Here is a 20,176-nt window from a genome sequence, read left to right as displayed (position 1 = left end):
ATTGGTTGATTTGTGTGGGTGAGGATGGCCAGACGCGGTGTTGTTTCCAGTAGTTAATTGGATGACAGTTCCAGTGGAAACTGGCATGTGTGAAGTTGAAAGGTCTGTTTACGCTGTTGCTGCTTTCCTTTTTTAATGCCTGCTTTATAAATTTATTTCCTCTCTCAGCTTGAACTTTTCCACTCAGATTGTTGGCATTATATTCTTATTATTGAAATGCACACAACCCTTTCCTCAACATGTGTTTTAGTATGTTTTTTTTGAAGGATGTGCAAATCTTAATGATAATCTGCTAGTCCAGCATTCAGAGAACATCAGGAGGCGCTCTATCGATATTTAAAAAATGGGGCATTGAGATCTTGTGAAGTGCTTTGGATTCACACCAAAGAGCCATCCGAGATTAGGAGAGTTTGTTTCTTCATCAGATTTTGAGAAATGTGTCATTTCATCACTGTCTCGCCAATGGATGCTCTGCAGTGAATGGGTGCCGCCAGAACGAGAGTCCAAACAGCTGGACATTTTTGACTAAAATCCGAGTCCATAATCCATAATAACACTTCCTCCATTGAAAAAGTCTGTCTCATGTTGTCTCTCACATTAAAACCCAGCCATAAATTTGTTTAGAGCTGTTTTGGCTTCTAAACACTGCTTGATCTGTGCAGATTTCTCTCCTGATTCAGACCAGACCACTTTTTCACTGGAGGAAGCGTTATTATAGATTATGGACTCGTATTTTAGTTACAAAATGTCTTCATGATGGATTTGTTTCAGCTTTTATCTTCTCAAGATGTTAACTGATGGACTGGAGGTGTGTGGATTATTGTGATGTTTTTATCAGCTGTTTGGACTCTCGTTCTGACGGCACCCATTCACTGCAGTGGATCCATTGGTGAGACAGTGATGGAATGACACATTTATGCAAATCTGATGAAGAAACAAACTCATCTACATCTCGAATGGCCTGAGAGTGAGCTTTTAAGCTTCTTTTAAAATATAGTTCGCCCCAAAATAAAATTCTATCATCATTTAGCCTCATTTTGCTCCAAACCTGTATGACTTTTTCTCTTGTGTAGAACAAACCAAGTAGATATTTTGAGAAATATCTTGGTGTATTAATGGAAGTCAGTGGTCACTGAAGTAATTTATTTATTTATTGATGATGGTAGAATGATTATTTTTAGCCAAAGTGCTGAATGTATGTGGTAAAAACTTTAAGGGAAGACACTGCAGGCAAAAACTGTTTTTTTCATGCACCTGTCAAGTTTGAGATTTTGGGCTTTTTGGTGTTTCATAAAGTGTTTTTTTCAGAGTAGTGGAAAGAAAACACCCAAAAGACACTGTTAAGTCTTTCTTTTATAGCACTTTATCTATTTGTGTCAATAGATTTCAATTACAATACAGATTTTTAAAAGCCATGAGTTTTTTTCTCCTACACTGAGCCATAAATCTCCACTTCAGCGGCACTTACACACACCACACTTTACATTTGTGTTCCTGACTGTATTCTAAAGGTTTTTACAGAGGGATTTGTTCATATAAAATTTTCTTGATTTTAGACATTTTATTCCCCCCAAAATGGTGAAAAGAATACATTGTTTTCTGTCTTGTTCTTTCTGAATTATGTCGTGACGAAATGAGCTACCCCAGATCCCCTCTGTAAAAACATTTGACTCTAATATGTCAAAAAAATTAAACAATAATTTTGAAACTGACTTCATCCGGTGTTTAGATTTTTGTACTAGAAATGTATGCAAATTAGCGCATATTTCATTATATAATGTCTCATTTGCATATTTAAACCTAACATTTTACAAAAAATGTTTGCAATTATCAATACAATTAATCAACTGGGTAAGGTGAAAACTGTTAGTAATGTTTTTAGCCTATTCACCTGCAGTGTCTCGCCTTAAAGCTTTTTGGGAGCACAAAAACAAAGCCTTAAATGGGGTTGCACTCTAATTATAATTTGCCTTTGGGGTTTATTGGACAAACAGCAATAGGTCTTTGGTGCATTTAAGAGTTCTATTATAAAGTGACACATTCCCAGCATGATTCTAAAGCAATCAATCACACGTCAAAACGAGGCCGTGTCTTTCATTATGAGCCGATCCAGATCCGCAGCCCTACAGGATCTCAGTCAGCGTCTTCATGAAGGTTCATAAGTGTCATTATAAATGCTTTTACACTCTTTATAAACATCATAAGTCAGTCGTGCATTGAGCAGACGCGTCGTATTGGGTCTAATGTGCTTAATGTTTTTATTACAGCTTTTATGTTTTCAATATTCAAGTTATAAGACTGTCAGTTTTAACAGGCGGTGATAAACATCAGATGAGGTTATAATTGCAGCTTTATTCCATTTATTGGATAAAAAGATTAAATCTCCGACGTGTCTGCCGAATTGTATTCGCCGTACGGCTATTATTCCTCACACAGCTGTTGAATTTCAGATAAGAGCTCCAACAAATTTTCCGATCTCTCTTAATCTCAGCATCTGGTGCGTGTTCGTGCACACCTTCCAAAGCTCTCTCTGGCGTGTTCACTGATCAGGTGATAGCGCACCGCTATTGTTTCGCTTCAGTCTTTGAGAGCATTGTTCAAAGGATAGACTAGCTCACCTTCCAGCACGAGATGCTTATTTCCTCCATTCTAAAGCTAAAATGTTCCCCAACATGAATCCAATTTTCCTGGCGTTCCTCTCTGAAGGCAGGGATTAAAGGCGAGCTGTCAGTCTGTGCTCCTCAGATCCGCAGAACCGTCACCGGTCTGATACTCTCAGCGCCTCTCGCCGCTATCTGGAATCTGGGCGCTTTAATTCACCTCTGCGCTCGGCAGCAGATTTGCTTCACATTAAGCATGTAGGCAGGGCATTGGCGCTTTGACTGTTTAATGATGCTGGTTGCGATACTGGAGTCTCTTGATAAGGGCTGGAAGGTGAGGATTGCTCAGATGAGACTGATACTGAGCTCTCTCTAACTTTAGTTCACTCAAGACCGCGAGATCCCTTAGGGGAAGTCATCTTGTAATATTTCTGTAATTATAATCTAGCATCTAATAGTCAAGTCAAGTTGAGCTTTATTGTCATTCTGCTACATGTATGGACATCTATAGAGGAACGAAATGTCGTTTCTCGCAGGACCACGGTGCTACATAGTAGTTAAACATAACATAAATATACAACAGTACAAGAAGTATAAGAAAAGTAATTATAGACCTACACAACAGCTAACCATCTGACTATACATATACTAATAATACTATAACTACAATAAATAGCTGACACACACAAGCTGAGACTACAAAAACTTTACATAAGTACTGTACATGAAGTTTTACAAGAGATATGTGTACATGAAATAGTGCAAAAAAAGATATTTTGTGCATGGGACTGTGCAAAAGGTATTTGTGCGTGAGATTGTGCAGAAGAGATATTTTGTGCATTAAGTTGTGCAAAAGAGATATTTTGTGCATGAGATTGTGCAGAAGAGATATTTTGTGCATGAGATTGTGCAAAAGAGATATTTTGTGCATGAGATTGTGCAAAAGAGATATTTTGTGCATTAAGTTGTGCAAAAGAGATATTTTGTGCATTAAGTTGTGCAAAAGAGATATTTTGTGCATGAGATTGTGCAAAAGAGATATTTTGTGCATTAAGTTGTGCAAAAGAAATATTTTGTGCGTGAGATTGTGCAAAAGAGATATTTTGTGCATTACGTTGTGCAAAAGAGATATTTTGTGCATTACGTTGTGCAAAAGAGATATTTTGTGCATTAAGTTGTGCAAAAGAGATATTTTGTGCATTACGTTGTGCAAAAGAGATATTTTGTGCATTAAGTTGTGCAAAAGAGATATTTTGTGCATTAAGTTGTGCAAAAGAGATATTTTGTGCATTAAGTTGTGCAAAAGAGATATTTTGTGCATGAGATTGTGCAAAAGAGATATTTTGTGCATTAAGTTGTGCAAAAGAAATATTTTGTGCGTGAGATTGTGCAAAAGAGATATTTTGTGCATTACGTTGTGCAAAAGAGATATTTTGTGCATTAAGTTGTGCAAAAGAGATATTTTGTGCATTAAGTTGTGCAAAAGAGATATTTTGTGCGTGAGATTGTGCAGAAGAGAGATTTTGAGCGCATAGTGCAAAATGTACAAAATTTAATAATGTAAGCATTTTCACATTCTACTGTGAGATTTTCTTTTTGTGCTCCACAGAAGCAAAATACAGGTTTGCACTGACACAAACCAGTAAACAATGGCAGAATTTTGGATTTGTTTCTTTAAACATGACCTATTACTCATTGTATAATAAGACAATTATTTTACAAGCTTTCTGAAATGTTGTTTAAATATGCAAATGATGCATTATATATTTCAGCATGCACTCATTTGCATACATTTACATTTGATAAAGGCAGGTTCTAAACTGTTGTTTGATTTTGTTGACATATTAGAGTTTTTACAGAGGAGATTTTGGATCCCTTTTTAAAATCACACTAGAAAAACAATACTTTTTCACAATGTAATGTTAAATATTATTTATTGTGAATGATATATGAACAAATCTCTTGGTAAAAGCCTTCAGAATATAGGTCGGAATAAAACTGTAAAGTTTGGCATAAGTGCTGCTGAAGTGGAGAAACAAACTCTTTAAAGATTGATCGGATTGAAACCTTTAGACACAAATGTGACCCTGGACCACAAAACCAGTCGTAAGGGTTAACTTTTTGAAATGTACAGTTTTTGTTAGGATAGGACTGTATTTGGCTGAGATACAACTATTTAAAAAGCAGGAATCTGAGAATGCAAAAAATCAAAATATTGAGAAAATCGCCTCTAAAGTTGTCCAAATGAAGTTCTTAGCAATGCATATTACTAATCAAAAATTAAGATTTCATATATTTATGGTAGGAAATTTACAAAACATCTTCATGGAACATGATCTTTACTTGATATCCTAATGGTTTTTGGCATAAAAGAAAAATCGATAATTTTAACTAATACAATGTATTTTTAGCTGTTGCTACTAAAGACTGGTTTTGTGATCCAGGGTCACTCAAATGTAATAAAATAAACACTTAAATGTGTGTTTTGGATGTTTTCGGTCCACTATCCTGAAAGAAGTCATGTTATGGAAGCCAAACCAAGCTCAAGATTGACTAATGCATGAAAAGTGTTTTTGCCTGTAGTGTCGTAATGCATCAGACTAAAGAAGCGCGTAAGAAAAGAAACCCTTCACGTCTCTGGCAGTATTGTAAGAACTTGTGACCTAAAAAGAATTTGCTCTAATTTGAAGCTCGTGAAATCTAATGCAAAACTTGAAAATCCATTTGTGCCCAGTTCACTGGCTCGGAAGTTGACTGGATTAAATTTCAGTTTTATAGGATAATAATGAGTTAAAGACTTTTTGCAGGCATATCGCTCCTTGGGGCTCTGCTTGGACTCTGCTTGTCTAAAGGGCAGCGAGGATGGACGTGCAGCCAGATGAATGGAGCTTGGAGTGGGCTTATTTGTGTTTAATGTGCCATAAGGGGCTGAGGTAATTAGCTTTAGGTCAGGTAGTAAAACAGGTGCAGATGAATGAACATCGTGCAGCTCATGTAAATGAGAGACCATGACTGCAGATAGTCTTGACTGTCGGAATATCTTAGGCCAGTATGATTGTAGTTGGTCCAGGTCTGCTGTATTCACTTGGTTTCAGTTGTTCAGTGTGTCTGCAATGGCACAGAAAGTTATGACGGCTACAAAGGAGATGCACAATGAATGCCCCGATAAACACAAGGGCTGTCAAGCTATTAAAAATTCTTATCTAATTTATTTAATCTAATCAAATTTGGCCAAGAAATTAGCCCCAAAAGATCATTTAAAGACATTGTGTTGGATGAGAGAAGCATTGAATAGACCTTACAGAAAGTAGCTTTGGAAAGAAAGAAATAGTTTGATTCAGCATTATATAAATAATGGTAATAGATAGTTATTAACACTTTTTAAATGAGTAGTAAAATTAAAAAAAATTTTTTTTAAATAAAATCATACTGCCAGTAGGTGGCAGCAAGTCACTGTCTTAAAGAGTGAGTCGTTGAATAATTCTTTTAACCAATTTATTCAAACAAATAATGTACTGTTTTGTTTGAATTTTGTTTTTATTAGCAAACTTTGAATTTTATTCTAATTTAAAATGCATAATTTCATTTTTTTTACAAAAGTGATTTTATGTCCATAGAAAACACATTAAATGAAAGTAAAGTGACTACTTTTAAAGTTTTTCGAGAATAAAATGTCAACATTTAGTTGAAATAATTTTACATTGTCATTCAGTGTTACACAATATTTATGTAAAAATTCAAACAACATGTTTATTCTGACCTAGTACATATTAAAATATATAAAAGAATAAGGGAGGATATTCAATTTTACTGTGTTTTAAGTTAGTAAAAACAAAAAACTTACTGACAAATGGGTAAAACCTAGGATAGTGGCAAATTGAAAAAAAATAGTATTTGGGGTGAAAGTAATTTGTCTTTTAATATGTCATATATTGATTTTTTGTTGTAAATATGCCTGACAAGATTGTTACACTGAATTACATTTTAGTGGGTGTCTTCTGAAAATTAGGGGAAAATGTATGATATTTATTTTTTGCTGAGAAAAACAAAAACGGAAATGCAAATAAATTAAACGGAAAACTTTTTAATATTTTTTTTTTTGAAAAACAACAATTTAAAGCAGTATTACACTTATTGTTTTTTATTGCTTAAACACCTTTATTTGATTCATGTATGTATGAGTTTAATACAAAAGACCGAAAGCCAATCACACAGAATACTTTTTTCATTTAAAAACATGATGCAGTGGGATGGGGAAAAACCCACCATAAAGTCTCGAGAAAAGTTGAACATGCATTATTTTACATGCGTTCTAAACATGCGTCTCTCTTGTGCGAGACAGAAGTGCAACGGTGATAGATGTCCCTTTGGAAAATGCATGAAATTATGCATTTTCTGTGAATGGCTTAGTTTCAGTGTTGACTGAAAACTGAAACTAAGTGTTCAGTCAACACTAAGATGTTTTGCGGCTCCATTTATGGCTTCAATTGGATAGGCTAATAAAAACATTATAATGCAATGACAATTACAGTGTCATCGCATCTTGTGCGCCACTGATAAGGCTGCCTCCTTAAAGCACACTTAAAATTTAAAATTTAAAATAAAAACCAGCATTCGAATGCAAAAACTGTTGCATTCGAATGTGGGTTTTTATTTTAAATTAGATGAATATTCGAAAGTTGATTTTTTTTTGACAGCCCTGAAAGTGACTTTATGAATGAGACACTGAATCATTGACTTACTTGATTTATTAAAAACACTGCTGTGTGTTGCTTGGATGACTCAGGATAACAGTTTTGAGTTGTCCTGTATCATGTTCGTCAGCAATTGCATCAGATGTAAGATACAGGTCTGGGCAGGGCAGATGCATTATTTTTGCATAATAATTAATTGCATAATAAATAATATTTTTTTTTTTAATTCAGATTCACAGTATACTGATTCGCCTCATAGGGAACTAGGTAGTGCAATGAGACACACCCACACTGCAAATTTTAAATCAAGTAAAGATTATTTTCAGTCAAAACTAAGTGCATTTTTGCTTGAAACAAGCAAAAATAATCTGCCAATGGGGTAAGCAAAATAATCTTGCTTTCTGTTTGAAATAAGATTTTTGTGCTTACCCTATTGGCAGATTATTTTGCTTGTTCTAAACTTTCTTTAGCTTGTCTAGAAAACCCTCCTTGATTTAAGAATTTTTAGAATTTTTGGCTGGAAACGAGACAAAAAATTCTAAGTAAGAAAAGCATTACAGTGCATTTTGAGATATGATACAGCTTTTTTTTTTTTTTTTTATTTGCATATATTCTTCCTGCATCCATGCCGTCAAACTGTGCTGTGCTTCATCCTTTATTCAAAATCAAGACATTGATGAACATACATTAAATCCGACTCCCTCTTAGCAGTTTGAAATCAATCATTAGAATTAGTTTAAAAGGCATGACTAATTAAAAAGGATATTTAAATAGGATTGAATTTTAATGGTGTTCTCCCTGTTACCTTTGTGTGGGGTTAACATGAGAGGAGAGGAGATTAGATATTCTCACACTAATTATGAGCGGTGTTCCCCAGGGGCGGGTAATGGGGCCGCTCTCGTTCTCATTGATCCCCTGCAGATCAGCGGCATCCGACTGCAGTTTGCCGCTCTCAAAACACGCCGTCTAAAGTTCAGCTTCCCCTCAGGGCTTGTGGTTTGGACCCTTGACCTCTGAGGTTAGGCGGGAAGAACAAGCCTTCACCACACGGCGGTAGGCGCCAGTCTTGAGAGGCAGGGAAAATGTGGGTTTGTGTTTTGTTGGCTTGTTGTGGTTTCTAGTGAGAAGTGCTAAGAGTTTAACCCCTTGACAGATTGGAGATGTTTGTACAAGGTTTGCAGTATTTTACAGTGGTGGACTGCTTTATGGCATTTTCCACAAATAGGGTGCAGATTGACGTTACAGTAATCTTAAGTTGTTTTTATAAACCAATAAAGGTGTTAGTCCTCTATACTGTTGCAGAGTTTCCCAAACTGATCTTTGTGAGGAGTTTGTGAGCTGTTGAAATTCTATTCATTCATTAAATCATAAAAAAGAAAAATTAAAATACATAAATATAAAATTAAAAGTAAATTACAAAAAATATTTAAATATTTTGTTTATCTGCATGTCATGACAATGCATGGTTAATTTATTGAAATATTAATATAAAATCTCACTTCAAGTAAATATTTTGCCTTAAATGGGTTTGGCTGACAAAAACCTAGAAGAATCCCTGATCTACTGAATTTATTTTCAGTTGAAGAAAGTACTAAAAGTAATAGTAAAAGTCTAGTAATACACTAAATGTCAATCCTCCCTTAAAAAGGTGGGGTTTCTTTACCTTCTTGACTGTATCAAACATTACTCTAGTAAAAAAAGTAATATATTTAAAATACATTTATTTTACAATACAGTTCAAATCTATTAACATATTTACTGACATACCACTTGAGACTTTATTTGGAGTACTACTTCTTAATATTGACCTAAAATGTGTTTTAATGTCACTTTTGGTGAGGATTGCATGGCCTTTGAATAATATCGATCTTTAAAAGCAAGATATTTGAAGTGTACCTAAAATACACTTGCAATTTAGCACAATCAGTTATACTTCAGCATATCTCTAGTTTGACTTCAGTGTATTAAGTACAAAATTGGTTGTTCCAATTTAGCAGTCTTTACGTATACAAGTTTAGTGTACCAAAAGGGTATTTTTATTAAGTACATAAATGTGTAGATGTATTTGTAGCATACTTGGTATGAAATAAATGTATTTCAAATATATTTTAGTGTGTTTATTTTCACTAGGGTAGTTACTTCATTGTATCAAATGATTTAATGAACAAAAAAGTCAGTTCAGTTATGGCCCACATGTTGCATGCAACCCTGGTATGACAGACCCAGCTTTATATGTGACCCTGGACCACAAAACCAGTCTTAAGTCGCTGGGGAATATTTGTAGCAATAGCCAAAAATACATTGCATGGGTCAAAATTTTTGATTTTTCTTTTATGCCAAAAATCATTAAGAAATTAAGTAAAGTTCATGTTCCATGAAGATTTTTTGTAAAATTCCTACTGTAAACATATCAAAATGTAATTTTTGATTTGTAATATGCATTGTTAAGAACCTAATTTGGACAACTTTAAAGGTGATTTTCTCAGTCTTTTTGATTTTTTTGCATCCTCAGATTTTCGATTTCAAATAGATGTATCTCAGTCAAATATTGTCCTATCCTAACAAACCATACATCAATAGAAAGCTTATTTATTGAGCTTTCATATGATCTATAAATCTCAGTTTTGTCAAATTTAACCTTATGACTGGTTTTGTGGTCCAGGGTCACATATAGTATGCACGCTTGGGCTTTTCTCCTCCATTTTAAATTGAGTTCAGTTTTACTTTTCTACAAATGGTAGTACTTGATTTTAAATGGTGTTTTGAAATAATCAGGTATTTAAAACTAAATGCTGTAAAGCACTTTTCACCTTGTTTCAAAGCAGTTTTACTGAAATTCATGATGTTAATGTTTGCAATATCCTAATATATTCATGCCTCATAGTCAGTTTTGGGGGTAACGCATTACGTAATAATATTACTTTTTCCAAGTAACTACTAAAGTAACGCGTTCTTCATTTTAATTGACAAGAAAATCTGAGTTACTTTTTCAAATAAATAACGCCAGTTACTTTTCCCCCCCATTTATTGATTAAAAGCTCTCCTGTCCCCATGTGGAGAGAAATTGTGATTATTTAATAAAAAATTAAATATGTTCAATAATACAAATATCCTTTATTTAATCCCATTTTATTAACCGATGTCTTTGCTGCCGACTTTCGATGATCCAATTCATTCAAGATAATCTAACATTTGTTTTCCTTTTTTTATAGCTGAAGAGTTGACATTTGTTCTTCTGCGGTCTACTGTACAGACGTCAATTTACTTTTCTCTAAACCTGAGGCTTTTGGTGTGAAAAGGCTTTTACATTTGACAAAAATATAACTTTTTATATTAAAAGCAAACAAGCAAGCCCTGCCCAGATTTAAAAAGTAACGCAAAAGTAACGTAAAGCATCACTTTCCATAAAAAGTAACTAAGTAACGTGATTAGTTACTTTTTTAGGGAGTAACTCAATATTGTAATGCATTACTTTTGAAAGTAACTTTCCCCAACACTGACACTCACATTTATCAGATTAGAGATAAAAAAAAAGAAAAAAGCTAGTTGCTGAAGCATCATTCATAATTTTTGTACTAAAATAACTAAATATCTGACATAATCATTGCTATATATAGTGTATATTGCTTTGAATGAATTTACTGAATGTATTTTTTTAATTGCTTGGAAAAGTAGGTGTAGCTACTAATATTTCCTACATTTTAATTTGTATATAATTTTTTTTGTTCTATAATTTTGCTAAGAAGTTATACAAATAATTTTTTTAACTGTATTTAGTCATTTCTCAAATTTTTACCGCATACTGCATTTTTTGTAACTGCAGATGTTTAAAATAAACCATCTGATATCATCTGAAGTTAGGCCTTAGTTTGCTTGAGGTTGGAGATGATTTTGTGAAGGATCAGCAGCTTCCTCTAGCGATCATCAGCTGAAAATGAGCACAGCATGGAGACGGTAGGAAAGCGTATCGCCGTCCTCATGGAAAGCTCCTCATGTGTTTGAGTGTGAGTCTGTGTTTGATTATGTTTGTTTGTTGATTGTGTGTGTGTGTGTGTTGTTGATACTGGCAGCATGATTTGATTCCAGTGTTGTGCCAGGAGGGCGGCGCTCAGCGGAGCTGTAGGTCGTGATATGAATAGTCTGTGTGTTTGTTTATGAAGGCTGGTTATGAAGACTTGTTTACAGAGAGAGGCAGATCATAACCAGGTGGCAGCGCTGATGCTCATGTGAACCTCCGTCTCCGCATCTCTAGGGTTTATTGTCCTCTTCTAATGACAGATACGTGTTGACCTGCAGCTCTCAGACTGGAGTCTCTGTCGCTGATCAGCTCTTGTGTTGTGTGTCTGGCAGGCCTGGATCCACAGAGACATTTAGGAAAATCCCTGGCGGAGATGGAAGAGTATCTGCACGAGGTCAGAGACACACAAACACTTCTGTCAGAAAATAAACCACCTTCAGCTGGTTCTGCTTCAGCTTCCAACTCCAGTGTTTCATTGTGACCAGCTGTTTTGACATTTCTTCTGAATCATCCTCATAATGCTCTTTTACATTTAGTCCATTATTGAAAATCATTCAATGAGAGACAACGCCTTTCATTTGTAAAGGACTTTGTTTATTGCGAATTGAAATTAAGTCATGGTTAATTGACACAAGCAGTCTTTTCTGCTCATCTGATGCTTAAACTTCAGCTTTGATCACAGCCATAATTAAGTTGGTGAGAGAAAGACAACTTACTGAAATGCTTTTTAAACTTAGTTATTGTTGTTACTCCTCCTCGAGCTTTAACTCTACAAACTCCAAACTAAGTCCAGATCTTCAGACTGATCTGACTCCAGTTGCTGGATCTTTTCTAACTGATCCGACTTACGGTTCCCCCAAAAATTTCAATTAAAACTGGGAAAATCCCATTGACTTACATTGACGAATGTTCAAATGATCAACACTATTCAAACTCACACTGACAACTATCCAAGCCTAGCAGCTAGAATCATGTTAGTAACATGCTAATCAGGCTAGAAAAATGTTAACAACATGCTAATCATGCTAGAAAAATGCTAATAACTCGTTTATAATGTTAGAAACATGCTAACAACATGCTAATTAGGTTAAAACATGTTAATAGCATGCTAATCATGTTAAAACATGTTAAAATGCTAATCATGTTAGAAACATGCTAGTAACTTGCTAATCATGCTAACAACAGACGACTAATGCTAACATCATGCTAGCGACATTCTAATCATGTTAGAAACATGTTAACGACATCATACTAGTAACATGCTAATAACTCGTTTATCATGTTAGAAACATGCTAACAACATGCTAATTACGTTAAAACATGTTAATAGCATGTTAATCATGCTAAACATGTTAAAATGCTAATCGTTTTAGAAACATGCTAGTAACTTGCTAATCATGCTAACAACAGGCGACTAATGCTAACATCATGCTAGCGACATTCTAATCAGGCTAGCAATAGATAGTAACAGGTTAATCATGTTAGAAACATGTTAGAAAAATGTTAACAACTAGGGATGGCGAAAACTAAAAAATTTCTTGACCGACCACCGAGCCTCATTAGCCGGTTGAAACCGGTTAACCGATTAGTTTAAAATATGGTACGCTATTTGAAATAACAGCCATTTCGAGCCGCGCCTGCAATTTCGCAACTCTGTCGCATCTGGCCCCGATCACACCGAATGCATCTTTTAGTTCTAAAAACGCGAGGCGCACAGCACTGCCTTTTTTGGTGACTTTTAATAAAAGAGCGTGCTGCTTTTTTTAATGTTGCTAAGCAACGACCAAAACAGCTGTCCTGTCAGTCAAATCAAAGGATTATAGCGCGAGCACTCTAAAATCTTAGTTTTATGCTGTTAAGTAAACTGTCATATTAGCAGAAACCCTAAATAATACAGCTCCGGGTTACCCACGATAGTCACAAAAGGTTTTTTTTTTTTTTTTTTTTTATTGCACATTTATATATTACAATGGCAATGTAACACGGGACATACGGACATCATCACTTACAATATATTACACAAAATTGAAAGGGATAGAAGAAAAAAAAAAAAAAAATTACCTCAAAGATGTTGTATAACTGACTCGACAATTTAAAAAGTTTAAAAGGCCTTTGAGTTCAATGGTTTCGACATATTCTTAAAAGAGGCAAAAAAAGACTTTAAATCAGATGAAAACAATCTAAAGTTAGGTTTACAATGAATGGTTCTGGCTTTATGAAGGTGAAATTTACCCAGAAGACAAAGCAATAATACAGTATGGACAAGATTACTGTCTTTAGAATGAAAGTCAGACAAAAAAATTATATGTTCTGTCATTTCTATCATTTTGTTACAACATAAAGATATTAATATGGTAACTTTTGACCAAAAAGACTTTGAGAATGGGCAATGACAAAACAGGTGTAAAATAGATTCTGCATCAGTATTACAAAACGAACACAAAGAAGAGAAATTTTCAGAGAACCTGCTTAGTCACAAAAGGTTTCTCCTCTATTTCTTGCAGTCTCCGGACTTTTTAAGCAACCGTAAAATTCCGTCACCACAACAGAAGGCCCGCCTCTCCATTCATTCGATTGGACAATGGAAAAGAACGCGAATGACGTTGGGCGTTTTCAACTTCACGCGCTCAGAGCGCTCCTGCAAAAACGCGAGGCGCCTGGGGCGCATAAGCAGCGCGTAGAACGCTCACTGCCAACAGAAAACCATTCAAAAGAGGCGCCTCCAACTGCAAAAACGCGTTCGGTGTGATCGCGGCCTCTCTCTGCCACTCTGCCTCCCGCACACACACACACACACACACACACACACTGCCACTCACGTCACTTTTTTAAAATCCTCTACAGCGCGAAACATGAGTCCCGCAAACGCGGCGCCGAAGAGCTTGTTGTATGTAATCGTAGGACAAATGGCTCCTTAGTTTCAAATGGTAACTTCGGGTACAAGGTGATCGCTTTGAAAATAAAGGCGTTTGTCTAGGTTAGAAGCTCATTTGAAACATTGCCACGGCTCATTTAAGAAAATGACAGCTCCGAAGAGACGCCGCTTTAGTTGAGGTAGTGCTAACCATAATAAAGAAAGACGATGATCATCATCACCTTATCGGTTACCACTGAAATGTAGATGTAATGTATTTCCAAATCTAAGCCCATCTTATGCGGAATGTTGCCTAATAGACTGCAACATGATAAAACCAATGGATAAAACACCTTCAGAATGCGTAAAAGACGCACCGGCACTTTTTTTTTTAACCGACTACCGACAACTTTAACCGGTTAACGCTGATACGGTCAACCACCGGTCAAACGGTCATCGGTTAACATCCCTATTAACAACATACTAATTAGGTTAGAAACATGTTAATAGCATGCTAATCATGGTAAAACATGTAAACATGCTAATCCTGTTTATGCTAATCCAGTATTATGCTAATAATTTGTTAATCATGCTATAACCATGCTAACAACATGCTAATCATGCTAGAAAAATGCTAACAACATGCTAATCATGTTAGAAACATGCTAGCAACATGCCTGTCATGTTAGAAACATGCTAACCCTAACCTTAACCCAACATGCTAGTAACTGGCTAATCATGCTAGCTACATACTAGTAACATGCGATTAACATGTTAATAATGTTGCAAACATGTTAGAAACATTTTAGCAACATGCCTGTCATGCTAGAAACATGCTAACCGTAACCTTAACCCCAACCTGCTAGTAACTGGCTAATCATGCTAAATGCTAGTAACATGTTAAATAAGTTAGAAACATGCTAGCAACATGCTAGTAACTGGCTAATCATGCTAAATGCTAGTAACATGTTAAATAAGTTAGAAACATGCTAGCAACATGCCTGTCATGCTAGAAACATGCTAACCCTAACCTTAACCCAACATGCTAGTAACTGGCTAATCATGCTAAATGCTAGTAACATGTTAAATAAGTTAGAAACATGCTAGCAACATGCTAAAACATGCTATCGGTTTATCCATCTATTCATGTGACAGACTACTGCCTTCAAAACATTCAAGCTTTTAGTTTTAAAACTACTTTAAACTTCAATCTTTTTCAGACTGAAAGCCAGAAAATTTCCACAATTTCTGAAACTTTAAAACTTTTTCACTCTTTCTGATTAGGCTTTTTTTTTTAAACCAACTTAAAGTTTGTCTCGACAGACTTTTTATCTAGTTGACACTCTAACCTAGATTCACATCCAGATCAGCTCATTTGAACTGTAACACTGTTTCACTGTTATTACTGTATTTTTGATCAAATAAATGCAGCTGTGGTTGAGCAGAAGAGACTTCTTTCAGAAACATTAAGAGCTCTATTTTTAATCTTTTGACAGACAGTCTACATAAACAGTATGCAGTGATGATTATTAATATGATTATAAATCTGCTTCATGGCAGCTTTCAGAGAAGTATGGAGTTCATATCTGTGGAGAAGGAGGCGAGTATGAGACTTTCACCGTTGACTGTCCGCTCTTCAAGAAGAAGATCGTCATGTAAGCAACAAACACAACATCAGTTTGAGTCCATAATGTGTTTGTGAACAGAAATAATTCAGACTGAAGCGTCTCAGTGTCTCTCTGTGTTATCATGACCCTGTGCTTTGTGTTTCAGTGACTCGATGGAGACCATCATCCACTCGGCCGATGCCTTCGCTCCTGTTGGATACCTGCGCTTCACACGCATGCACACCGAAGACAAAAGACAAGTACGATTCAGCCACATTTGTCATTTCTAAGCAGGTACACTGCTCTGATGTGAATGAGCTCATGGTTTTGATGACAGAACTAGTGGCATTTTGCTGCATCATTTCAGTAACTGCTCTTTTCAAACTAATAAACAGCCAATGTTCTAGTAATATGCATAGTAATAAGCAACTAGTTAATAGTGAGAATTGGTCCTTAAAAAAAGTGTTGCCTTTAATGTTTAAATATTGGCAATATTTATATAAAAATAGTGCATAATTATACAAAAAGAAATAAAAATAAAAAAATGTGATTAAACATTAAAAATGTATAGTACTTGTTTTATCAGGTCTTTTATTTATATACAAAACACTGCTGCTCAAAGGTTTGGGATCAGTACGATTTTTAATGTGTTTTAAAAAATTCTCTTCTGCTCATCAAGGCTGCATTCACTTGATTAAAAATACTGAAAAAAATAGTAATATTGTGAAATATTATTACTTTTTAAATAATGGTTTTCTGTTTGAATATATTTTAAAATATAATTTATTTCTGTGATTTAAAGCTGAATTTTCATCAGCACCATTACTCCAGTTTTAGTGTCACAAGATCCTTCAGAAATCATTCTAATATGCTGATTTATTCATTTTATTATCAGTGATGGAAACAATTGAAAAAACATTACATATTCAAAATAGAAATCTTTTCCAACAAAATCAGTTGTTGCTTTCACTTTTAATCACTTTAACACATCCTTGCTAAATAAAAGTATTCATTAAAAAAAAAAAAAAAAGAACCACAGACTTTTATATGATAGTTCATATTGTTACGAAAGATTTTAAATAAATGCTGTACTTTAAAACTGTTTTTATTAGCGAATCGTGAAAAAATTATTGCAGGTTCCAACTAAATTTTAAGCAGCAGAACTGTTTTCAACACTGATAGTAAATCAGCATATTAGAATGTAAGTAATGATGATGAAAATTCAGCTTTGCATCACAGAAATAAATTACATTTTAAAATATATTCACATAGAAAAAAGTTATCTTACATTGAAATAATATTTCACAATATTACAGTTTTTTCTGGATTCTTGATCAAATAAATGCAGCCTTGATGAGCAGAAGAAACTTAAAAAAAACGCATTAAAAAAGTGGTTCTGTTTTTGTAGCAAATATCAAAAACACATTGTATGGGTCAAAATTATTAATTTTTTCTTTTATGCCAAAAATCATTAGGGTGTTAAGTAAAGATCATGTTCCATGAATATATTTTGTAAATTTCTTACTCTAAATATATCAAAACTTAATTTTTGATTAGTAATATACATTGCTAAGAATTTCATTTGGACAACTTTAAAGTCTCACACCCTCAGATTAAAGATTTTCAAATAGTTGTATCTCAGCCAAATATTATCCTATCCTAACAGACCAAACATCAGTGGAACACTTATTTATTCAGGTTTTCATGATGTATAAATCTCAATTTAAAAAAAAAAATGTACCCTTATGATTGGTTTTGTGGTCCAGGGTCACAGATACTTATTTTGTGCATGTAAATGTTTTACAATCCATTTTATCCGAAGCAACATTCAGTGCATTTAAGTTTTGTACACACATGTCAGTTTATGGCAATTTCCTGGCAATCCAACACTCCATATTGCTGTTACTAGCACCATACTCTAGTTTTTGAGCTCCAGCATGGTTTCCCATACTTCTGTCAGACAAGTTTACTTGAAAAGCCCTCTAAAAACTAAAATTAATATCTAAATCTTAAGTTCCTGCTCTACATGAATGCATTGTTCTTAATTTGAAATCGACAGCACATTTCCTGCGTTTCCAGAACTCCTGTGAGCGGTTGATGTAGTCGGTGAAGTTAAGCAGCAGACTGCAGGGCGTGAGACGCACTCATTCACAGTCTCTCTGCCAGTCCTCTTCTCTTTTTGTCCCCTCACGTAGGCGACTTTGACATCTGCAATATTCACCCGTGCCTGAAAGCAGGCCTGCCTTAACAAACACGTCCGCTCGCATTATCCAGCGAGTGCTCAGGTACGCTGTGTGGCAGTGATAGTGGGAGGAAGTCAGGGGAAGGTTATTCGTGTGGATCTGTGTGACTTTGTGTTGAGCGTTTCCTCTAAGCACATCTATCACTGTTGTTTTGATGTCCTTAAGGAAGTGCCGGGATGCGCTCCCATATTCCTCCCCTCAGCGTGTGTTCATCGCGGTTTGTTTCATGCATCAGAGATGATGTTCGACACAATTGCGCATGTTATAATGCGGCATGAACCTGCTCTTGTCATTGCATCTTGGAAAATGTATGGAAACCTTGTTTTCGCAGCATGATAAACATATTAATGCTGTGGTAAATCATAATTATGACTTAAGTCATTATGAGTTAAAAAAACCTAAATTTCATAAAAAGTAAATATGAGAAAAATGGGAATAATTATATTTTAGTGGCCTGGTTTCACTAAGCCAGGCTTAGGCCATAGTCCATTAGGACATTTAAGTAATGTTTATAAACATGCCTTAGAAAAAACATTACTGGTGTGCATCTTGAGAAAAAACAAAGGCACTGGTATATTTTAAGATCAATCAGTGCAAGATCCTTTCAGGTGAAACAGCTCAGACTTACATTTTAGTTTGGGACTAGACTTGAGCCTTGTCTGTGAAACCGGGGGAGTATCTAATAATTTAGACTTTTTATTTTATTATTATGAATTAACATCTCCGCTTGTCTTTTGATCTCATAAGTATGACCTAATATCATCATTTTGACTTTATCTCATAATTATGGCTTAGTATCTCAATTTTGTATTTTTATCTCATAGTCATGGCTTATCTCAAATTTTTATTTTTTATCCCACAGTGACTTAACATCTCATCATTTCAACTTTATCTCATAATTATAGCTTATCTCAATTTAGTACTTTTATCTAATAATCATGGTTTATCTCAGATTTGAGTTTTTGTTTTATAATGACTTAACATCTTTTAATTTGTCTTTTGATCTCTTAATTATCATAATTTTGACTTTATCTAATAATTATGGCTTGATATCTCAATTTGGAAGTTTTATCTCATGATCATGGTTTATCTCAAATTCGAATTTTTATCCCACAATGGCTTAACATCTCATCATTTGTCTTTTGATCTCGTAATTATGGCTTAGTACCATCATTTTGACTTTATCTCATAACTATGCCTTATCTCAATTTGAAAGTTTTATCTCATAATCATAATTTATCTCAAATTTGAATTTTTGTCTCATAATGGCTTATCATCTCAACATTTTTTTTTAAATCTCATTATTATCATTATTATTATTTATGGTTTACTATGTCAATTTGGTTTTATCTCATAATCATGGTTTATCTCAAATTTGAATTTTTGTCTCAATGACTTAAAATCTAACAATTTCTTTTGTTCTCATAATATCATTTTAACTTTATCTCATAATTATGGCTAATCTCATTTTAGAACTTATTTTATCTCATAATCATGGTTTATCTTAAATTCGAATTTTTGTCTCATAATGACTTAACATCTCTAAATTAGTTTTTTGATCTCATAATTATCATTGTTTTGACTTTATGGCTTAGTATCTCAATTTGGAAGTTTTATCTCATAATGACTTAACATCTCAAAATTTGTCTTTTGATCTCATAAAATCATAATTTCGACTTTATCTCATAATTATGGCTTACTATATCAATTTGAAATTTGGTTTTACCTCATAATCATAGTTTATCTCAGATTAGATTTTTTTGTCTCATAATGACACAACATCTCAATTCGTCTTTTGATCTCATAATTATGGCTTATCTCAATTTAGATGTTTCATAACGTTTCATGTCATATTGCAGCATCTGTGAACTGCACTGTTGTTACAGTAGCCTTTAGTTGCAATATTAAAGCAATTCTGTCAATATTTACTAGTTCCATATGCCTGTTTTCATTATTGACAAGTTTCAAAAAATGGAAAAATAAGGCCGTATTTACTGAAAAGCTCTACTGAAGTGAATCAGACTGATGCACAGTAGTTTCTGAATGAGAAGGCAGCAGCTGAGTTATGTGCTTTATAACATGCACTCGATTGTTATGATAATGTTGCATTGTGGGATCTGTCCTCGCTCTTCATGTGAAGTTTGAAGACGAGCTGTATGT

At 34.4% G+C, this 20,176-nt stretch overlaps 1 protein-coding gene across 1 annotated transcript in view; it reads left to right on the top strand.

Annotated features, from left to right (window-relative positions):
* The window catches only part of dph6 (diphthamine biosynthesis 6), a 91,501-nt gene that overhangs the window by 35,220 nt on the left and 36,105 nt on the right, over positions 1–20,176 (top strand). Inside the window, exons 6-8 of the mRNA XM_073827475.1 lie at positions 11,645–11,706; positions 15,727–15,821; positions 15,940–16,033. Of these exons, the coding sequence (XP_073683576.1) occupies positions 11,645–11,706; positions 15,727–15,821; positions 15,940–16,033 (251 nt within the window). The remainder of the gene's footprint in view (positions 1–11,644; positions 11,707–15,726; positions 15,822–15,939; positions 16,034–20,176) is intronic.

The sequence above is a fragment of the Garra rufa genome, chromosome 21 (genome assembly GCF_049309525.1).
Source record: "Garra rufa chromosome 21, GarRuf1.0, whole genome shotgun sequence".
Taxonomy (NCBI): Eukaryota; Metazoa; Chordata; class Actinopteri; order Cypriniformes; family Cyprinidae; genus Garra; species Garra rufa.
The sequence above is the reverse complement of the archived record's forward strand: the minus strand, read 5'-3'. Positions and strand labels throughout refer to the sequence as shown.